The 21798-nt window shown below is 41.4% G+C and overlaps 2 protein-coding genes across 2 annotated transcripts; both read right to left on the bottom strand.

Moving 5' to 3' along the window:
• Positions 1-345: 345 nt before the first annotated feature.
• On the bottom strand, positions 346-822 carry LOC147446947 (uncharacterized). The gene has a single exon (XM_086524219.1). The coding sequence runs from the start codon at positions 820-822 to the stop codon at positions 346-348; it is 477 nt and encodes a 158-aa protein (XP_086380345.1).
• Positions 823-17645: 16823 nt separating this feature from the next.
• On the bottom strand, positions 17646-18180 carry LOC147446946 (uncharacterized). Its single transcript, XM_086524218.1, has 3 exons — positions 18151-18180; positions 17958-18062; positions 17646-17873 (listed from the first exon to the last, which is right to left on the bottom strand). Exons 1-3 carry the CDS (start codon positions 18178-18180, stop codon positions 17646-17648), a joined length of 363 nt encoding a protein of 120 aa, XP_086380344.1.
• Between the last annotated feature and the right edge of the window lie 3618 nt (positions 18181-21798).

The raw sequence follows: 21798 nt of genomic DNA, 5'->3' as shown, positions 1-21798 counted from the left end.
TGCCAAAAATATGGCTCCTAGGTATCAAGTTCTTGCTCCCTGGATAGGAAGGGATCAGCTCTACTGTGCCTTCTTTCAATGTTGGACACTTTTTGGAGAAGTGGCCTAATTTTCCACAATGGAAACAAGATCCTGCTAAATTCCCCCATTTAAGGTACAAGACCACATTGCCTACTTCTTCCAGTTCTATTTCCAAAGAGGATGGAAATTCTTTGTCAGTCTCCCACAAGATGCAAGCTTTATTCCTATTAGGGCGGTTAATAGTCAGGCTAAATAGAACCTTCCCTAAGGAGGCTACTATTTCAGAGATACAAGGCCACAAGTATGAGGGGAGATCTACGAGTTCTACCCACAAATGGGGCATTTACTCAACAGTTCTTCCTTGATGGTCCTGATTGGCTGCCATTGCAACACATGGACCACTTGCCCATAGAGGATCACAATAGAAGATGAAAGAAAGGATTTTTGATCCTCAGTCTTGAAGAAGAGCACCTCAAATAAGCCAGAACCAGAATAAAAGATTTTGTCCACCACTATTATCCTAAAGCCATGGTCAGTGAAGCCTGCAACCTCCCCAATGCTTGGGAGATTTCTAGTAAAGTAAAGAACTACAACCCTTGTTTGAAAGATGATGACCTGATTCCAGACTTTAGCAGAGTTCATAGATACCTTATCCTGTCCTTTGATAGAGGGGTCAGTAGTGAGAGAGTCTTTAAGAGCAATGGACATGGCTAAGGGGTCAAACAGGACATTCTCACCACACAACACAGAAGAAGATGCTTCACCATTAGGGTTTAGGAGTAACACTTCGAGGAGGGACATGCTTCAAGGGTCAAGAGGAGACCTGAAAGGATGAAGGCGAGGCTCTGCTTCGAGGGTTGGGAGTTGCAGTAGCAACACGGCGAGGGTGATGGCAGAATAGAGGAACCTGCAGAACACAGGAACCCGCTACCCCATTCTTCTCTCTCTCTCTCTCTCTCTCTCACATACACACACACACACACACACACACACACACACACAGGATGGAACTATCCTTGGACTTTCTTTACTGAAAACCCTCTAAAAGTAAGAAAGACGAGGCCATTGATATATCTCAAGCATATAAATGGAAAAATGCATGTGGGTGAGTATGTGTGGGCATGGACGTGGTGTGGGTAATGTGGGCGAGGGTCTAGGTGTGGGTTAATCTCTAAGGCTACAAAAATGGCTACCTTCTTTTCAGAGTGAGTCACGTTGGGGTCAAAGAGGTGGTATAGAGGTCAAGCAGGGGAATGGAAGCTCCTGTGTTGAGGATTGCACACTCCACCATGGATGCCCATGTTGGGGCTGCCACCATTGTTTCTTGATGTTAATGTGGAAGCCCACCTCTCTTGTAGCATGTGTACAACACGATTCAATTAAGGATGTCAATCAAATATTATAATTTTGGTATTATAACGCAATGGTGCACAATAATTCATTCATTGATGTAATCAGGTGCTCACGATTGTATGCTTTGAGATGCTCTCATATGCTATTATGCCGAGAATGCTTATGCTCAACAGAGAAACCATGTTCTCAAGAGACTATGTTGAGAACACGACGGAGAGAGAGAGACACACACACACAGAGAGAGAGAGAGAGAGAGAGAGAGAGAGAGAGAGAGAGAGAGAGAGAGAGAGAGAGAGAGTGTCCGTTATTCAAAGTCGAACCTTGAAATTTTGAACAACCACACAAAGGACCAAGAATGTGATTTGGTGTTGTACATTTGCTTGACATGGGAGATGATGATACATGTATGGAAATAAAAATGGTGTGTTCCCTTATGTGATGTTGTTTCTAGCAAGCGATATAAGTGATTACAAACAAAGAAAAGCCAAAGATAGAAAATTCCTACACTCAATTCATTTTTACAGATAAGCAAGTTGAGGTGAGTAATTCTTTTGATTCATATTACCTCCTCTGGAATGCCTAACAATAGCTTTGTGAGGTCTTTGACATTTGCAAAATTGTCACCAAATGCGTCTACATTGGCTATATCCGTGAGTGCCTCATAATGGGCTAGAAATGGGAACCTATAGCATGGTAGTTTAATCACGAAGAGAAAATTTACTCAGTGCTCCTACAATGGATGCACCCTTGAGTGCCTCATAATGGGCTAGCAATGGGAACCCGTATTATGGTGATTAAATCATGAAAGGCTCTCCCATATCTAGAAGACCAAGGCAAGGAAGCATACTCTTCTAGGTATAGGAGATTCTGCTTCTTGGGGCGAAGTGGGTGTTATTGGATCATGCAGGTAGAGACTCGATGCTTCTCTCTTGGCAAAGTCCTTGACAGTAGCTCCAGATATCATAAAGCATTGCTTCGTTTCTCCTTAAGGATATTTCTCGACAGAGCTTGGAAGTAGGAGAGAGCAAGCTAATAACTGTGGGCGGTGTGACTTGGGATTAGAGAGAAGGAATTGAACCCATACACTTTGGCAAAGAGATCGATAACCAGTGTGTACGACCCGAGGGGCGAGGGTGCACGAGCAAAACCCACGGGGCAATGGAGATCAATGACTTCATAATCAAGTGCCATGGCAGTTGAATAAGTGGCCACTCCACAATTTGAATGAGGACCCTTTTAATTGTAATACGTTATGGAGAGAGAATATACCCACTCACAAACTAATGTTCTTCTGCACTTCTCTCTTGATTCCCCCACTCCAATTAATATATCGATAGTGTTCCTGTTCCACTTACATATACGTTGAGAGTTGTGATGACTGTGGCTCCTAAAATTGTCCACAATGAGTTTTTGGGCCCTCCCCCCTTGTGAAAGACAACCAATTTCATTGGTTTCTCCAAGTTTAAATTGGGAAATTATTTGTTGGGTTTGTAAGTGTCGCACTTCCAAGTTTGAAGTTACGGCTATTGCTTTCGAAAATTAAAAGAGCTTCTGATTTGTTTATTCAGGCCAACAATTTAAGGAGCATCAAGATATGAATAAGCTTTGTTTCTATCGATATAAATTTGTATTGCAACCCTAAATAAAAACTTGTTGCACAATTTGTGGACTTAACCGACCAACTGAAAAAAATGGATAGTAATGCGCCTTAAACATCCCTTTCCTTTTATATTATAAAGGCCCCTAAGACGGGGTTATATGCTAGTTACTTGGTGAGCCAAAGAAACTTTTTTCTCGATCTGGTTGTAGAATCGACAACGTTGCAGGGTCAAATTAAAGTAAAAAAACAAGGTCGTGAAAAGCTGTTAATAAAAAACGTTGTCGTGAATATAAAAGCAGCATCGCATCACAAGTTGGCAAGCAGGTTCGCAGAGGCAGTTTGAAGACAGAGGTTCACAAAGGCGCAGCATTTTGGATATGTATCCAAGTAGGCAATGCTATATATGCTCCTGGAATCTCAGCGAGCACCCACCTAAGCTGCGCGACCTCTTGTTGTGCAACTCTGGATCACCTAAGCTTCGCGCGCCTTCTTCTGCTCACGTCCACACTGTGCCAAGGTTGGGGATGGCTAGTCTGTAGGCCAAGCTCCTTCCTATTCATTCCAGTAGTACAAGGGTCGACAATGTCACTGTTTGCCCCATCGGCATATTGAGTCGGCCTTCTTTTGCAGTGAAACCTCAATACCTAATTATAAGCGTACTTGCACCTTCCCCGCATAGCGATCATAGCAGCTTTGTGTGCAACAAGACCCAGTGGCCAGCTGAACAGTATGTCAGCTTCAACTATGCCTTACTGAGCTCGTTTCTGTTGGCGCAACTAGTTATGGCCAGCATTATGCCGCTGCAAGTATAGCTCATGTAGATTCAACAACCTTGTGCCTCGGCCATTCTTCAATGTTCATGGAAATGATCTGCAGCAGGTCCCCATGCCTAATTCTCAAGATTCACACCAAATTGTTTTCCGCACAGTTTGTCCATGCAGCATGCACAGCAAGCCGGGTAGAACGTCCGGATTAAAGGAGTACCGAAGACCTTTCAAAGCCCGGTTATAATATTTCGCAGATCAAGCTGGAGGTTACTTCGGATGCTCGCCGACATGATGAGCACTCTCAAAGATCATATATTTTGTGCGATCAACCCATGACAGAGGTTTGTTCTAGTGCAGATACCTACGTTGCCAGCCAGGATCAACAGAATAGTCAAGAGTAGAAGCGGAAGCTCATTCTTTTTAATACACATAATGAGATTTGATGTTGGAGAAGCCAAAGAACAAGGACTGTGGAGTATTGGCATTTTTGGAGACAGGTATACCAATATGTCAGCACCTATTAGTATCCAACAATAGTTCAAACTATTGACCATTCAACAACTGGGTAAGATAGCAGAAACTTTATAGACAATATGGCCACTATTGCGGCTTGTAAAGAGCTTCTCTTGCTAAACCACGTGCAGGCGGCAACCAATGCGGGCGCAGTTGAGATTAGCAACAACAATATACTACACTGTTGCTCTTTAGCAACTGCATACGAAGCAAGGAATGCAGGTGGTGTGGGTTTGAACGCACAATAGTTACTACTTCGGAGATCCCTTCTTGCTAATAACCACGACTCAGTTCCATGTATGCAACAACTCTCGAATCAAGTTGAGATGGCTGCAGATGGCAGACATCAGTTTGGTATGCTATTCCAGGGCGGAGTGTGAAAATCTATTCACATCTTCTCAAAGGTCTTTTGTGCAGCAGGCGGTCAAGGTAGAAACTCCATATAGCAGCTATAGTATACCGAACGGGCTGAGTGAAATTATCGCCAACAACGACTTAACATTCCATAGCGCATGGGATGCTACTCTTAATATATTGTATGAGTACGGAACCAATTTCAGCGTCAAGAAGACAAAGTTTGTCTATTGTTGAATGCATTTTGCAACCTCAAGATTCAAAAATTATTTTATTCAGTTATACACTCAATATATCATACATGTTGGGTGCCAAGCGGTCTCTTGTGCAAATACATTCCTCATAATGTTGCATCTTATCTCGGTTTTCTTGTAGAGATGAGACAGCTTTCTTTGCATCTCTTACTGGCTTAGCATATAAGATCCATTCCATCAACAAAAATTTGAGGAGGGTTGGTTGGGATGCTGTGGATTGGAGGGCCGCCAGGGCTTGAGAGGAGAGTTGGCCGCATGGGGTGGTGCAGGTGGGTGACATCGATGGGACTGAACATATAGAATCTAGTGGTATGCAAAAAAGGGCTAGATTTCTCGCAGGCTTCACGTCGCCACCTCAATTGCATCATTAATAGAACTACTAGTACCTTTGTCATAAGCATTGTCTTCTTCAGCTTTTGGAGGGATCGCACCTAAACAGCCTTCAAGTTGCATCCTTTGATTAGAGATGGGGACACCGACCTCTAGGAAGCATGATACGTAACGCAGGTTAGTCAACAAGGAGGCAAGGAGACATAATTGCTAAGGAGGCAAGAAGACATAATTGCTGACCGAAACAACTTACAACACAGAGAGAGAGAGAGAGAGAGAGAGAGAGAGAGAGAGAGAGAGAGAGAGAGAGAGAGGTAATATTGATCAGAGGACATAGAAAATTAAATTACATCTGCATGCTTTGTGTATGGCAGGGAGGACATATATTCACAACAATGTACGTTCCAATTACACAAGCGCAACTCCAGCTCAACAACACGTACTGCAAGGTCCATTATCTGCATCCAGTTTTTTATGCGCATGCGTTTGCTTAGCACAACACATAAACGCTACGGGGCAAGGCACAACTTCCGTTTCTTATAATTTTTTTGGAGAGACCACAATGCCAACTCTCCACCATACCTTTGTATGGCACCTCTGTATGACGTGCACTGTATACTTTGCACATTTCTTTTTTGTAGCTTGACTCAAATATCGGCCTATAGATTTGACAGTCGAAAAGCGCAATACAACATTACAGGTCAGTAAAGCACCTCATTTTTTGTTGCAGTTCATTCATGCTTTATTTATTTGCTTGTTTTAGTAATTTTTGCATTACTTCCTTTGCTTCGATTTATTTGGATCTCGTTTTCAAAACTATACACTCGATGTCGATCAACATCTGCACATGTTAGTTACACAAGCAACTCTTTGCAAACGATTGCTAGCCAATGCGTCTGATGTATTACAATAGTGAATACACAAGTAGTGAATGCATGTGGTATATCATACTAGTGAATTCACCTTGTGCATCTTTACTTTAGCTCTAAATAATTGATATCATACAGCTAGGTGTCTAAATAATTTATGCCATACTATATATGTCCTCGTTTCTCCAACACTAGGTGTCAGTATGAAGTTCTGAAGACCTAGAAGATTATGGTCCAAGCATCAATAAGCTAGGGAGAAAACTGCAACCAACTGGAAACTAGCTTATCGTCCATATGCTAGGTCATGGTTTGAAATTATTGTATTGTATAAAGATTGGAGCATGCTATATGACATCTTTGCTCACAATCTAGAAATATGTCCTTCCTACACGACGCATACCTCAGATATATAGAGATAACTGAGATCGATAGACAAATGAAATAGACACTCCTGCTGCCCCCACTTTTGTATTATTGTTGGGCGTTTTGTCATAAGAACAGCAACAACAAGACTTAGCAGCATTGCATCTACAGTCCATTACCAGTTCAAGATACCAACAACGAATGAATAGTATCCCCTCTCTATTCATGAGACTGATGAGAAATATTTGGACCTGAAAGAGGCAGATATTATAATTATAGACAAGCTACTCATGTTAACCCAAATGACTTTTGACCTTATCATAAGAAAAAATGTCAACGTAACAAGCAGTACATTGGCAGATCCCTTTAGCAACAAATGTGTTCTCTTGCTCGGTGATCTTGCCCAACTATCGACAATTTGTAGTCACGCACGGGAGCTTTGTAACACATGCCATATCACAAGCTCAGTCCACTGGCTACATACAATTTTTGCAGGATTTGCATCAACAATTCTACTACGATAATTAATCTGTACTCACAAATGAGACGTCCAACACTATAACAACCTTGCCTTGAATAAGTTGTACAATCTAACTGACTTTGCAAAAGTTGAAATGAAGATGCACGCAGGTAACATAATAATGTCCTTCAGTACTAGCTTCTAATGTCCTTCAGTGCTGGCTTCTAGACCCTAAGTTCAATGAGGTGGATTCGATCGCAATTGGCACGAGTTGCATGATTATTCTATAGATGTTATATAGCAAGGACCACCAAGCAAGACTAGTTAATTAGGGGAATCGAGAAACTAGAGGTAGACTGTCACCATAAAGAAACGCAGCGATGGTGAGAAAGAGACGCATGAGCAGCTCAAGCATTTTATTGGATCCTACAAGGCGCGTGCGGCGCTAGGCTTGTTGGTGGAGACGTATCTGCATCTTCCTTCTAGTCTCTTTATGTCATTATTGCATTGGTATTCAGGGGGTAGCGGTGGATACATCACAGCCAGCCGCGCTGCGAAATATAACATATCAGTCTAAGTGGCACTATAATTATTGTCCACTACCAGTTCAACCTGTTGTTTATTTTGTTGATGATACGACTTGTCAAGTAAAGGGTATTGGAGATTTATAACTTGGTACCTTATCTTCTTCCACTCAAATTTTGCGAGGATTATTAGATGTACCAGATCTTCAACGTAATCTTCTTTCAGTTTCTAGACTTGTTGATCTTGGTGTCTTTGTTGGATTTGATCATACCAAATGCCAAATTGAGAAAGATGGATAGACTATAGCCACTGCTCCTCGAAACGGTAATTTGTTTGAACACTCTCTCTCTCAATGATGATGTAGAAAATGTTGTCAGTACTCCAGGTAATCATGATTGCAAAGTATGGCATCATTGTTTTGTTCTTGCTGATTTCTCAAAATTCTTTGATCTTTAGTGTCGTGATCTTGTGCATGGCATGGATCTTAAAGCTCATCCCCATATGGGAATTTATGAGTTTTGTGCTTTTGGATAACATAATCGTAAACCCTTTCCTCTCTCAAATACAACTCATTCTCATGACATATTGTTTCTTGTTCATACTGATATATGTGGACCTCTACCTTCTTTGATATCACAATTTCGCTACTTCATTACTTTCATTGAGGACTCCTCATAGTATACGACTGTATTTCTACTTGGACAAAAATCTGCGGCCTTATTTATTTCAAACAATTCCACAAGGTTGTGGAACTTCATATTGGTCGTTGCCTTAAGAAGCTTCGTAGTGACAATGGAGGCAAATATTTTTCTTGAGAGTTTATGAGTTACTGTGATGACAATAAAATTCATCATAAACATACTATTCCATATTCACCTCAACAGAACGGCGTTTCTTAATGAAAGAATCGCACTATTCTCAATGTTGTGAGATGTATGCTCATTCATTCTGGTTTATCTTGTGTTTTCGGGGCTGAAGCTACTTACAATATTTACTCATAATCATCTTCCTACTACTGTACATTCTAGTAAGATACCCATCACAGCATGGACAGGTGGCATTCCTTTTGTATCTCATTTTCGAACCTTTCGATGTATTGCTTATATTCATGTTCCCAAAGAAACATGAACAAAGCTTGATGCTCCTAGTCTTAAAGTTATTTTTATTTGATATTTTGACACTTCCAAAGGCTAAAAATTCTATGACCCTTCCTCCAAGAAAGCAATTGTAATTCATGCTGCTACTTTTATCGAACAGCTTATGGGAGGCTCATGTCCATGGATGATTCTGATGATACTAAATCATTGCTTCACGTTTTCCATTTCTGCCAGTTGATGAAACTCTTTCTACAGAGCAGATTTTTTGTTCAAAACCATCCATTCCGAATGTTATCAATGATGATATTGATATTTTTGTTGATCTGCCTATTAATTTCAAACATGGCTCATGTCATGTTTATGATGATGATATTGTTTATAATGCTTTCTCTACTTTTGAAGATCCCGTTACTTATAATGAAGTTATCTCGTCACCACAAAAGGATCAATGGAAAGAGACTATGGAAGCATAGTACAATTCTCTTATCTCTAAAGGTACATGGATACTAATTGAACTACGTCTTGGTCGTATAGCTATTAAGTATAAGTGGATGTATAAGACTAAAGTAAAAGCAGATGGATCTTTTGACAAGTTGAAGGCACATTTAGTTGCAAAAGGTTAATCCCAAGTAGCTGGTGTTGATTATCAAGAGACCTTTCACTACTACATTTGCCCCCCTATAGCGACGGCTATAGCAACGAATTTTCGTCGCATTAGCGAGGGAAAAAGGCGTCGCTGTAGCCGTCGCTACTGTACGTCGCATAAACGAGGCATTTAACGAGGGCTATAGCGACGACTTACCGTCGTATAAACAACAGAAATAAGAAGTTTACTTTTCGTCGCATAAGCAGCGCGTGGCCTAGGCGACGCGTGGCAAAATACATGGTATAAGCAGCGCGTGGCATAAGCAGCGAGATTCTTAAGCGAGGAGTTGTTTTTTTTTATAAAAAAGACTGCATCAGCGACTCTTCGAACACGCTTTGAACACGCAACGACTATATGACGTGCAGGGTTTCATAAGTGACCTCTCTCCGCTCCCTCTCTCTCTCTCTCACACACACACAGTACATACAACAATCTAACTCTAATGCTCTCTCTCTCTCTCTAGCTCTTCTACACACACATACAAACTCTAGCTCTCGAGTGGAACACACACACCCACAAACTCTAACTCTCTCTCACGCGCCGGTGTTCTTGCAATTTTGATTGCTCTCGTTGCTCATACATTTGTTGGCATTTCTCATAGTAGTGCGGACGTTGATCGGACCGGTGCCTACGTAAGCGATATAAATTTACAATTTCGGCTTCAAGATGAATTATGGTAAACAGCTCTCTCTCTTTCTTTTTGCTAATTTTTTAAGTTATAACTTTAAATTAAATAAAAAATAGACGATCATGTTTGTTTACTAAAATTATATATTAAAATAAAATAGCAGGCCCTCAAGCCAATATTAAATCTCAATCCCATGATTTCTGTCATGTAGCAAACGTTTCTATAAGTTCTAAATGCGCTCCCTTTGTTCAGTTAAGAAAAACGTTCTTGATGTATAATAGAAATAATTCTTGCGAACTTTGAAAATGATCCATTGGCTAGCCGCTTCGGATCTCATGAGCCATATAGCTTGCCAACATGCCTCGTTGGCACGTGGACAAGCTATGTGGGCTCACGAGATCTCAAACGGCTCGCAAATGGGCCATTTTCAAAGTTCAAACAAGCTGTATAACTTGTTCACATGCCTCGTTTGCACGTGGCTCCATGCGTTAAAGCTCGCTGATCGACCATTTATGAAGTCCATGATCAAAAAAACGCTCGCGCACTACTTTGGACGGACTGCTTTGGAAACGGCCCATTTGCGAACCATTTAAGATTTTGCAAACCCACATAGATTTTTCGCGTGCCAAAGAGGCATGTGGGCAAGCTATAGGACTCGCGGAGAGCTCAAACAACTGACCGATGTATTGTTTCTGAGCGTTTTTGCTCGAGGACTTTGAGAACCATCCATATATCAACGAGTTGTTTGATCTCTTAGCGAGCTGTATAGCTTTCACATATGCCTCATTGGTAAATGGACATTCCATGTGGGCTCACAAGAGCTCCAACGGCTCGCCGACGGACCGTTTCTAGAGTCCACAAAAAAAAAAAAAAAACTTGTCCCTATTTCATACAACTCGGGACATGTGGGTTTAACATGAAAATAAAGAAAACTTGGTACATGTCCGTACTTGGTACATGGTACATGTTGATACTTGGTACTTGGTACACGTCGGTACTTGGTACTTGGTCCTTGCTTTAATTTGGTTGTAGGTTCCATAATGAAACTTCGTACTTGCAATTGGTCCATGGTCCATGGTATTAATTGGTCAATGTAACTTTGTGGTACTGTAATAAATTAACATGAAAACAATAAAACCTCTTTAGTGTTAGATTTGGTATAAGGTACTTGGTACTTGATTTGGTACTTAGTACTTGCAACTTGAAACTTGGTACTTGATTTGGTACAAGATATGTAGAATCTGACACTTAGCGTAAAATCTGCTACCTTTACAAAAAATATGAAGATCAAAAAGCTTGTTAATACTAGAGCCTGACATAGAAACCAAGAAAACTTGTTAGTGTTAGATTTGGCAGTTGATTTAGAGTTTGGTATCAGGTTCCATAATGAAACTTGATAGTTGTCGTTGGTGCATGGTACATGGTACATGGTACGTAACTTGAAACTTAGAGCGTATGATGCTTGTAGTTGGTGCATGGTACATGGTACATAACTTGAAACTTGGAGCGTATGATGCTTGGTACTTTGAAACGTTGTCAGGAGTTTTTTTGAGCAAGGGATTGCGCATATGTACATACACATGCATGGTGCATCGAATAAAGGATTACGCAATTTTCATAGCCAGGTGGTTACGTGGGGCCCACATGTGTACAGGTAGGACAGCATGTACATAGTGCAACGATTTTCACTATTATCAATACTAGTGTGTTTTTTCTACAATAAGGAGGAGTTGGTAGCGCGTAAAAATTCTCGAGGAAGCTATCCGCGGGCCGACGACGTGAGGTCAGCAGGTGCGTCAGATGGCATCTAGTGGCGTCAGGAGGGCGAACGAGGTCAATATTTGCACGCGGATGAGAACGGACACAACGTGGGTGGTTTCTCATGAGAATTATGCAGAAAGGTCATCATTAGGACCATTTTTTGGGGCCACTTCACGTGGTGGCAAGATGCATTATTGGAAAAAAGCTGAGTGCCAGGTGTGCGAATGATGCAAAAAGGTGACAACTATGCACTGCGAGGTCAGTTTTTGGCCTGTTCGGGGTCCGTTTGAGGTCATCTAAAAGGCCAAGGGTGCCCAAGTAATAAAGCTAAGTGTGGGAACTGAAAAAAATGAGAGAAGACCAGAAAAAACGTGGAGAAGAGAGGAGGAACAGCCGCAGGTGTGTTTTTGCTCATTTTGGAGCCTGTTTTGGCCGTAAACTGCTCATCCGAGGTCGGATTTGAGCACTTTGACATTGTAGACTGGGGTTTTAGGCCGTTCCGGACGCGATGGCGCTGTCCATTTTGCCAAATTCCTCACTCTTTTCCTGCTATTTTTCTGTGTAAGTTTCTCCTATGAGCGAAGTTTCTGCTCTAGTTTGTGATTGTATCTGGCTTATTTTACCTATATTGTGTGAGCTATTTGCCCCATTGGTGTTGGCCCAAGCTCAATTGTATCTAAACATAAAAAATTCTCCTCTTTTGAGCTGGGTTTTTTTGGGTGTGTGTGAGTGTGTGTGTCTCTGTGTGGAGTGGGCAAGTGGATAATCTCTCTCCTCTCACTCCATAGGTGTGTTTCCTGTCTCGGCCAGGTGTGTTGTGTAAGCCGAGTGGTGCCCCCTAGTGTGTGTGTGTATCTTCCCAATAGTGTGTGTCGAGTCATTATAGAGGCGCTGCGTGTGTTTTCCTCCCGCTCACATCAGCAGTGATGAGGATGCTGATGTTGCATTTCTTTTGATGGACAAAGAAATCCAGGAGATTGGTTTAGTTGCATTTGCGAATGAGGTTGAAGATGAAAGTGAAGGGCCTTATGAAGTGATTGAAGGGCTGATGCAAACCAAGGTTGAGTTGTCAAAGAAGCAAGAATTAATGACGCAAACCAGTGGAGACCTCTCAGCTATGGAGAAGGATATATATTTGCATATGCTGGCTAGTTTTCCTGATTTGTTCATTACTTCATATGAAGAGATCAGAGGGTTCAAGGGTGAAGAGATGCATATAGAGCTGAAAGAAGGTGCTAAGCCAGTGCGGCAAAGGCTAAGAAGGATGGGTCAAGAGCAAATGGAAGCCTTGCGGGTAGAGGTGGACAAGTTATTGAAGGCAGGGTTCATAGTTCCAGTGGAGACCACAAAATGGGTGAGTCCAGTTGTAGTCAGTCCAAAGAAGGATGGGAAGTGGAGAATTTGTGTGGATTTTAAACCCTTAAATGCAGCCACTAATAAGAACCCATATCCTCTTCCATTCATCGATCAGATCTTGGATTCAGTGGCAGGCCGGTTATGAGAGGTACAGTGTGTGTGATGGTTTTTCAGGCTATTTTCAATTGAAGATTGCTCTTAAAGACCGCACAAAGACAACTTTTATTACGCCATGGGACTGCTATTGCTACACAGTATTTCCATTTGGGTTGTCAAATGGACCTTCCTTCTATCAAGAGAGAGCAAATTGGGTGTTGGAACCATTCATTGGTAGTTGTGTTAAAGCTTTTATGGATGACTTCTGTGTCTATAGCAGTAGGGCTGATCACCATGAAAAGCTGCAGATGGTATTGGCTCGATATGATGAATGTGGAGGACAACTAAATCCAAAAAAATGTCATCTAGCACAGCCAAGGGTGAAGTTATTGGGCCATATGGTGTCAGAAAATGGCATTGAGGTTGATCCAGATAAGGTGAAGTCTATTATTCTTCTTCCATCACCTATGAGTACGAAGCAATTGGCAACCTTTATACACAAAGTGAAGTACATGGCACGGTTTATTCCATTGTCTTCGCAGCTTCTTTATCCATTACAGCAAGTGGCAAAGCATGATCCATTGCAATGGGATGACAAGTGTGAAGAAGTGTTTCAAGAGGTGAAAGAGGTGTTAGGGGGGTTGTCAGCCATGCAGGCTCCTAATTGGGAGAAAGTTTTTTATGTAAATCCATCAGTAGGGGATGATGCCATTGGAGCCATGCTATTGCAAAAGGGGAAGGGCAGCCATTATATGAGGCCAGTGTATTGTGCAAGCCGAGTGAAGTTGGTAGCGGAGAGAAAGTTATCGGAAGTAGAGCTAGTGATGGCCAGTGTATTATTTGCTTGTCGACGATTTCGTCATTACTTGCTACCACAGCCTTTTGTTTTCTTGACGAGTTATGCCTTTTTGCCACAGTAAATTAATTGTATTAACATGTCAAATGTGGTGAAGAAATGGGTAATTGAGCTGCAAGAGTTTGAGTTCTCTTTTCTAGTGGAAGATAGTACAAGGGCTACCCTAGCTGATTTGTTGACCTACAAGGAGAATCCCCTTATTGTTAAGGAAGAGGTGGTGAGAAAGGTAGTTGAAGAAGTGCCACAGATCAGCAATGCACATGTGTTTTTCTTTGATGGCTCATACAGAAAGAGCCATGATGCAGCTTCAGGGGGTATATCACTTTATGATCCAGAGGGGAAGCTAGTATGCAAGAGAGGGTTTAAATTGGATGCGCATAGTAACAATGAGGCTGAATATGCTACATTGGAAGCCGGATTACACATTTGTTTGAAGCATGGGGTTCGAAGGTTGATCATAAAAGGTGATGCCTTGTTAGTGGTGAAGCAAGTGCTGGGTGTGTGGAAGAGCAAGAACACCTCATTGAAGGAAAGGTGTTTTAGAATGAAAGGCCTGTTAAAAAAGTTTGATGCATGGAGCATCAGACACATTGAACGTGCTCTAAATGGAGAGGCACATGAAGCAGCTCAAGGCATGATTGGGGAGCTATTCGTGTTGAGGACCAATTTACCTCTTTATCATGGCCGGGAAAGTTTGGCTCAAGAAGAGGAGTTTTTGCTAACAGGAATCATTCCAAAGGAGATTCAGAAGTCTAAGAAATATGGCTTTGTGCATAGAGCATACAGGTACAAATTGATTGGTGATGTCTTATACATGAAAGGGGTTGATCTCGTGTTGAGACGTGTACCTTGGCGGGAGGAGCTTTACAGAGTGTTGGAAGAGAATCATGAAGGCGCATGTGGTGGCCATTTTGCTCTAAAGATCACCTTGCATAAGATTTTGCTAGAGGGGTATGTATGGCCTAGTTTGCACAAGGATGTTCACCATTGGTGTAGGTCTTGCAATAGGTGTCAAGCATTTGGGAAGACAGTGTTGAAGCCAGAGCTACGAAAAACCATTATGGCGTTTGATGTGTTTGAAAAGTGGGGGATTGATGCAATAGGCCCGTTACCTATCACAAGCAGGGGCAAAAGCTATATTTTGACGGCAGTGGACTATCTTTCTAGATGGGCAAAGGCTATAGCAGTAAAACAGATCACTGCAAAGGATGTGGCAAAATTTGTGTATGATGAAATATGTTGCAAGTTTGGGGTGCCATTAGAGCTACTTTCAGATAAGGGGCCAGGATTTCGAGCTAAACTGCTAGATTTTTTATGTGCAAAGATGAAGATTAAGCACCAGCATACCACTCCTTATTACCCACAGTGTAATGGCTTAAATGAAAGATTCAATGGTGAGTTGGTACAAATTCTTTCTAAAGTGACAGAGCACCAAGGAAAGAATTGGGATTTGGAATTGCCTAGTGCATTATGGGCTTACTGTACTTCGGTGAAGACAGGTACAGGGTTTACTCCATTTCATTTGGTGTATGGAAAGGAAGCACTATTGCCTGTGGAGGTAGAGTTGCCTGCGGTCAAGATGTTAGAGAAGTTGCTTGGGCCGCATAGTGATGCATTCAAAGAGAGGCTCTTGCAGTTACAAGAGGTCCAGTTGGATAGGATGAGCGCATTGGAGCATTATGGGCAGATGCAGGATAAGGCTTTGGCAAAGATAAATGAAAAGGTCAAAAGTAGGGTATCAAGAAACATGACTTGGTTTTGCGCTACAAAAGTAAGCTGGACAACACCTTCCAAAAGAACTTTCAAATTAAGTGGGAAGGCCCTTTCAAGGTAGTGGACTGTTTTCCAAATGGCACATATCAGCTGGCTAACCTGGGTGGTGTTCTACATAAGTCAAGGGTAAATGGATTGCGTCTTGAATTGTATCATGCTAGATTGATGATGGTGGAGCAAGATGAGCTATCTCTGGAGCAAGCAATGTTGGTGACGGATGAGGAGACCTGTGATGCGGCGAGTCTCATATCTCTCTTTGCTACTGCTGATCATGAATGATCTAGTAGGCTAGGGGATGGGCAAATTATGTCAGGAGTTTTTTTGAGCAAGGTATTGCGCATATGTACATACACATGCATGGTGCATCGAATAAAGGATTACCCAATTTTCATAGCCAGATGGTTACGTGGGGCCCACATGTGTACAGGTAGGACAACATGTACATAGTGCAGCGATTTTCACTATTATCAATACTAGTGTGTTTTTTCTACAATAAGGAGGAGTTGGTAGCGCGTAAAACTTCTCGAGGAAGCTATTCGGGGGCCGACAACGTGAGGTCAGCAGGTGCGTCAGATGGCATCTAGTGGCGTCAGGAGGGCGAACGAGGTCAATATTTTCACGCGGATGAGGACGGACACAACGTGGGTGTTTTCTCATGAGAATTATGCAGAAAGGTCATCATTAGGACCAATTTTTGGGGCCACTTCATGTGGTGGCGAGATGCATTATTGGAAAAAAGCTGAGTGCCAGGTGTGCGAATGATGCAAAAAGGTGACAACTATGCATTGCGAGGTCAGTTTTTGGCCTGTTCGGGGTCCGTTTGAGGTCATCTAAAAGGCCAAGGGTGCCCAAGTAATAAAGCTAAGTGTGGGAACTGAAAAAACTGAGAGAAGACCAGAAAAAACGTGGAGAAGAGAGGAGGAACAGCCGCAGGTGTGTTTTTGCTCATTTTGGAACCTGTTTTGGCCGTAAACTGCTCATCCGAGGTCGGATTTGAGCACTTTGACATTGTAGACTAGGGTTTTGGGCCGTTCCGGACGCGATGGCTCTGTCCATTTTTTCAAATTCCTCACTCTTTTCCTGCTGTTTTTCTGTGTAAGTTTCTCCTATGAACGAAGTTTCTGCTCTAGTTTGTGATTGTATCTGGCTTATTTTACCTATATTGTGTGAGCTATTTGCCCCATTGGTGTTGACCCAAGCTCAATTGTATCTAAATATAAAAAATACTCCTCTTTTGAGCTGAGTTTTTTTGGGTGTGTGTGTGTGTGTGTGTCTCTGTGTGGAGTGGGCAAGTGGATAATCTCTCTCCTCTCACTCCATAGGTGTGTTTCCTGTCTCGGCCAGGTGTGTTGTGTAAGCCGAGTGGTGCCCCCTAGTGTGTGTGTGTATCTTCCCAAGAGTGTGTGTCGGGTTATTATAGAGGCGTTGTGTGTGTTTTCATCCCGCTCACAACGTCATAGTTCAAATCTTCATCTTAAAAAAAACATTGGAAGCCTTTTTAACAATGTGTAAACCAACTGGGCGAAAAGCCACATGCGGTGACCCAAACCAGGACAACAACAACTGAACAAAAAGACTAACGTCCCTAGCGATATTTCTTTTATATTCTTAAAGACTTGTACAAGAGTGCTTTAAGATCAAAATGCCTTAATTTTGAGAAGTAGAGCAACTAACAGAAAACTTAGGACTAGGTTTCACATGCCACATCATCATTTGGTAGCACAATGACCATGATTTCAATCCATCTTTTTTAAAAATATATATAAAGACAAATAAATAACATTGAGATGGTTACTTAGGTTAATTATCTTATCGACAAATAGTTAATTGTTTGACAATAGACAAATTCAGTGATGTAACAAACACATGTCAGTATATATCATCAGTAAGTTTATGTACATGTGTCCAAAATGTGTGGTGATCAATCCTCACATATACAAAACAAATCTCATCATCACATACAATGTAGCAATGCACACTAAAAAATACATATATAACGATCCCAAATATGCAAAATAAATCTCTACGCAGGATCACTATGTGATCCATCACTACTGGAAGATTCACTATCATCGGTCTCATGATCGCTAGTGCCATCACCACTGGTCCGAACCATGGGACTACGACTGTCCCCATCTCTGCGATCGTCACCATCATGGCCAGTGATTGGGCCGCTACTCCTCTCAACCTCTCGACGTCGCCCCTCGGCCTCCTGTCGAGCCACCTCTGTCATATCAGCCTCCCCATGCTGCTCTTGTATTAGTTAGTGAAATAAAAAAAGAATATATTACAGTAACCATGAAAAAAAACTACAAAGCAAAACAAAGATATGTACAAGTGGATCTAGAGTGTCAGTAAGTGTTTGACACAAAGCACGATAGCCGCAGTATGTGGCATACTCTATCTTTTGTGCCGTCGGTGCACGACCATAGTCTTTCGTCTACATTAAGACACAACCAAAGACTTATTAATTTTTGCATTCAATAATACTACCTTTAAAATTTAAAATGTGAATGGTCTATACTCACAAATGTGGCCACAAATCCATCCCATCCCATTCGCCCTAGTCTAGATGTGTGACGTAAAGCTACTCTCTTTCTTGCTCCCTCCTAAGCAAATTTGAATAAACAAAATAACATAGATTAGAGAAAGTTAGAACCAATCTAGGAAAGTTCATATTAATTCTAATATATATTACCAAAGGCACACACCTTTTGTTGGGGAAAATTAATGCGTAGGTGCATCTCCTTGCGGAAGAATTGTCATGTCTCCATGCAAATGGTTGTCTTTCTCTTGTTTGACGGCACCAAACAATAGCGCCTGTTGATTTTTTAAATTACAATAAGCGTCATAATATACCATATAACTACTAGACTTCATTGTTTTGTTACTTTTATTGAATTTTTTATTTTGGTCATTTGATAAATGTCTCATGTTTTTATGGTAATTGAAATCCAGATTCGGATCAATCAGAGGGTACACCACCACCTCCTACTAGTGGTAGTCGGGGTGCATAGAGTTCCGATACTGCACATGAACCCGTTTACGATGATTTTTACTATGAGGAGCCTATTGTATGTTGGTGTGCTCGTTGTTGTGGAACGTATCGCAGGCCACGACAGGAGTGCTTTTCACATCAGATAACTTTGGTACTTTTGAGTGAGCACCACCACCTGAGGAGCGACATCGACCTATGGTATATTTCTGATCTCCCTTTGTTTGATATTGGAGTTTTAAAAATCAAAGAGTAAAATATATAATGTAACTAGATTATATATGTAGGTATCTTCACTCGAGGGTGAGGATGACTTTACTACCAGTGGTGCACATGTCTCTCGCACACGGCACGGACAGGTCATTTGTCAGTTGCTGTTCGAGGTTTCTCGACATCCTCTACCTCCTCCATTGGAGGCTGAGATGGGTGGAGATCATCCACTGCCTACTCATTTACAGGATCTAGTACAGAGCTACGATCGTAGATGATACAGAGGCTGGCAAGGAGGACCACTTCGTTCAGATAGAGTGGTTTTTGGCTTTTGGGGCAATCGCTACATGATTGCTCCGTCCACCATCAGTGGAGCGGGACGAGGCGTCTTTATTGCACAGGATTTGTGACCCCTCATTCAGAGGTCACCCTTATGTCTTTTTGTGGACCTATATATAGATGGGGTCCATGGCATCATCTCACTCGCTACATCCAGAGCATGAGTACTTATGGATTATGTCTCAATGCAGCCTCTCTTTTTGCTAGAGGGATTACACATGCAGAAGGCCAAAGACTCTATGTTGATGGAAGACCTTACTCTCAAGGAAACATAGCAGGTTTAATCAATAGTAGTCGAGGGAGAAGTGCAAGAACCAATTGCACATTTGTGGAGTGTGAGAATAGTCATGAACCAAGACACATGATTAGGGATGTACCAAGATATATAGTTGTCCATGCTATTAAATCATCACGTGCTGGTGATGAATTGCTAGTCAATTATGGATGGCGTATACCTCCACGAGCACCCTTGACAGATGAGGGTTAAGAGCTCATTGTATAAAATTCCTAATGTTATTTTGAACTCTTGTACCCTAATTCTACACTTTAATTTTCATTACGTTTCATGCCGTCACTAATTTATTTTGATATTATTTTTTGTTGTTTCCAAATGTTATTGAATTCCATGCACATCTCTCTCTCTCCTTTTATATATAAGCATGCTATTGATACAATCTTCTTTACCTTCAAATATGCAGATTCTAGATTATGACATCGATAACGTCACAAATCAACATTCACGTGACGTATCTCAAATGTCAATAGAGTGCATGAGGATCCTACGCAGGAGTGATCCTAATACGTATGCAAGACTAAAGGAACAATATTCTAAGGACTTTAATGGACGTGATGATATCTTTGATAATGACGATGGCATGACTGATTTTATTGAGCATTGTCATCAAAATGATAGTGCGAGCGATATTCCTAAAAACGAGAAGTATCTTCGAGAAGAAGCTCTAAAGCATATCTACGAAGGAAGCCGACTGACACGACTAAGTGCAAGCTTACTTATTCTTAATCTTCAAAACCGTTTTGGATGGAGTAATGTATCCGTTTCAGCACTATTGAAGTATGTATACATCTAACATATTTGTTTGCTACACTCTAAACATTGGTGCTTGTTATTGATCATATTTTTAATCAACTTGCAGGCTAGTCTCTCAAAAGTTCTTGCCAACAAGCAATTCCCTTACTGCATCACACGATGAGGTGAAGAAGATGATAAGTAGTCTTGGACTTGACTATTCTTCTATACATGCATGTCCCAACAATTGTATTTTATATAGACATCAGTACCAGGACAATGTGACATGCCCAAAATGTCAAACGCCTCGTTATAAAGATGAGAAAGGTAAGGTCCCTAGAAAGGTATTGAGACATTTTCCCTTGGCTCCGCGTATAAAACATATGTTTCAAAGTCCTAAATTAGCTAATCTTATGACATGGGGAGCGGAGCACAAGAGCAAAGATGGAGTAATGCGAATTCCGCAGGATAGTCTTGCATTTGAGCATATTGATTCGCTATGGCCAGATTTTGCAAAAGAATCACGCAATTTAAAGATGAGTGTATCATTAGATGGTGTGAATCCATTTTCTATAAAATCAAGTAAATGGTCTACATGGCCGGTGGTAGCTATTAACTATAATCTACCCCCATATCTTACTATTAAGAAAGAGCATTTAATGCTCTCACTCTTAATCCCAGGAAAGCGACAAGTTAAAGACCTGAATGTATATTTGGCTCCTCTCATTGACGATCTTCAAGATTTGTGGAGAGGGATTGATGTCGTGGATATGTCAAGAAGCATTGGTGAAAGGCAATTCATTGTTTGTGGGATTTTAGCATGGACTATCCACGACTTTCCAGGATATGGTTTTTGCTCAGGTAAATGGTTTAGATTTATACATTTTCTCATATGTTTTTTGTATATTTATTGTGCTAATAATCTTTGTTATGTTTTTCATGCAGGAATATGTACCAAGGGTTATAAAGCTTGTCCTGTGTGTGGTGATTGGTTGAGATCAACTTATAGCAAAAACCTCAACAAAAATATATATCATCGACACAGACGATTTTTACCTGAAGAGAATCATCTACAAAATAGAAGGCAAGCCATACATTTCAACTGGAAGGTAGAAGAAGGTAAATGTCCAATACCAAACACACCAAAGGATTGGTATCTAAAGTGGACTGTTGGGCCTGCTATCGATCCGGAGTCGGAGATCATAAGCGGTGATGATGATGATGCTGTGAAGGTGCGAGCCAGAGGAAAATGTTCTCTGGCTTAAAGTCCTTCGATAAGGTACACTTTGGAATATTGGAAGGATTTGAAGATATGTCATCTTCTTGATCCTATGCATATATTTAAAAACGTTGGTCATTCGTTATGGAAACACCTCATTGGCTTGAAAGACACAGTGGCAGCAAGAAATGACTTAAAGGATCGAAACTCAAAGCCTAATCTATGGCCACTTTCTGATGAAACTGGACGTGACACAACCTATGAGCTTGCCCCATGGGTACTCAGCGCAGAAGAGGTGCAGACTATCAACAAGAGGATTCAATTGATTCGTACGCCTACAGGATATGGAGCATCTTGTCAAAACATGTTCAATTTAGATGACAAGA

Source organism: Adiantum capillus-veneris, chromosome 11, assembly GCF_014529385.1.
Source record: "Adiantum capillus-veneris isolate H3 chromosome 11, ASM1452938v2, whole genome shotgun sequence".
NCBI lineage: Eukaryota > Viridiplantae > Streptophyta > Polypodiopsida > Polypodiales > Pteridaceae > Adiantum > Adiantum capillus-veneris.
Note: the sequence above shows the minus strand (reverse complement) of the source record. Positions and strands in the feature narration are given on the sequence as shown.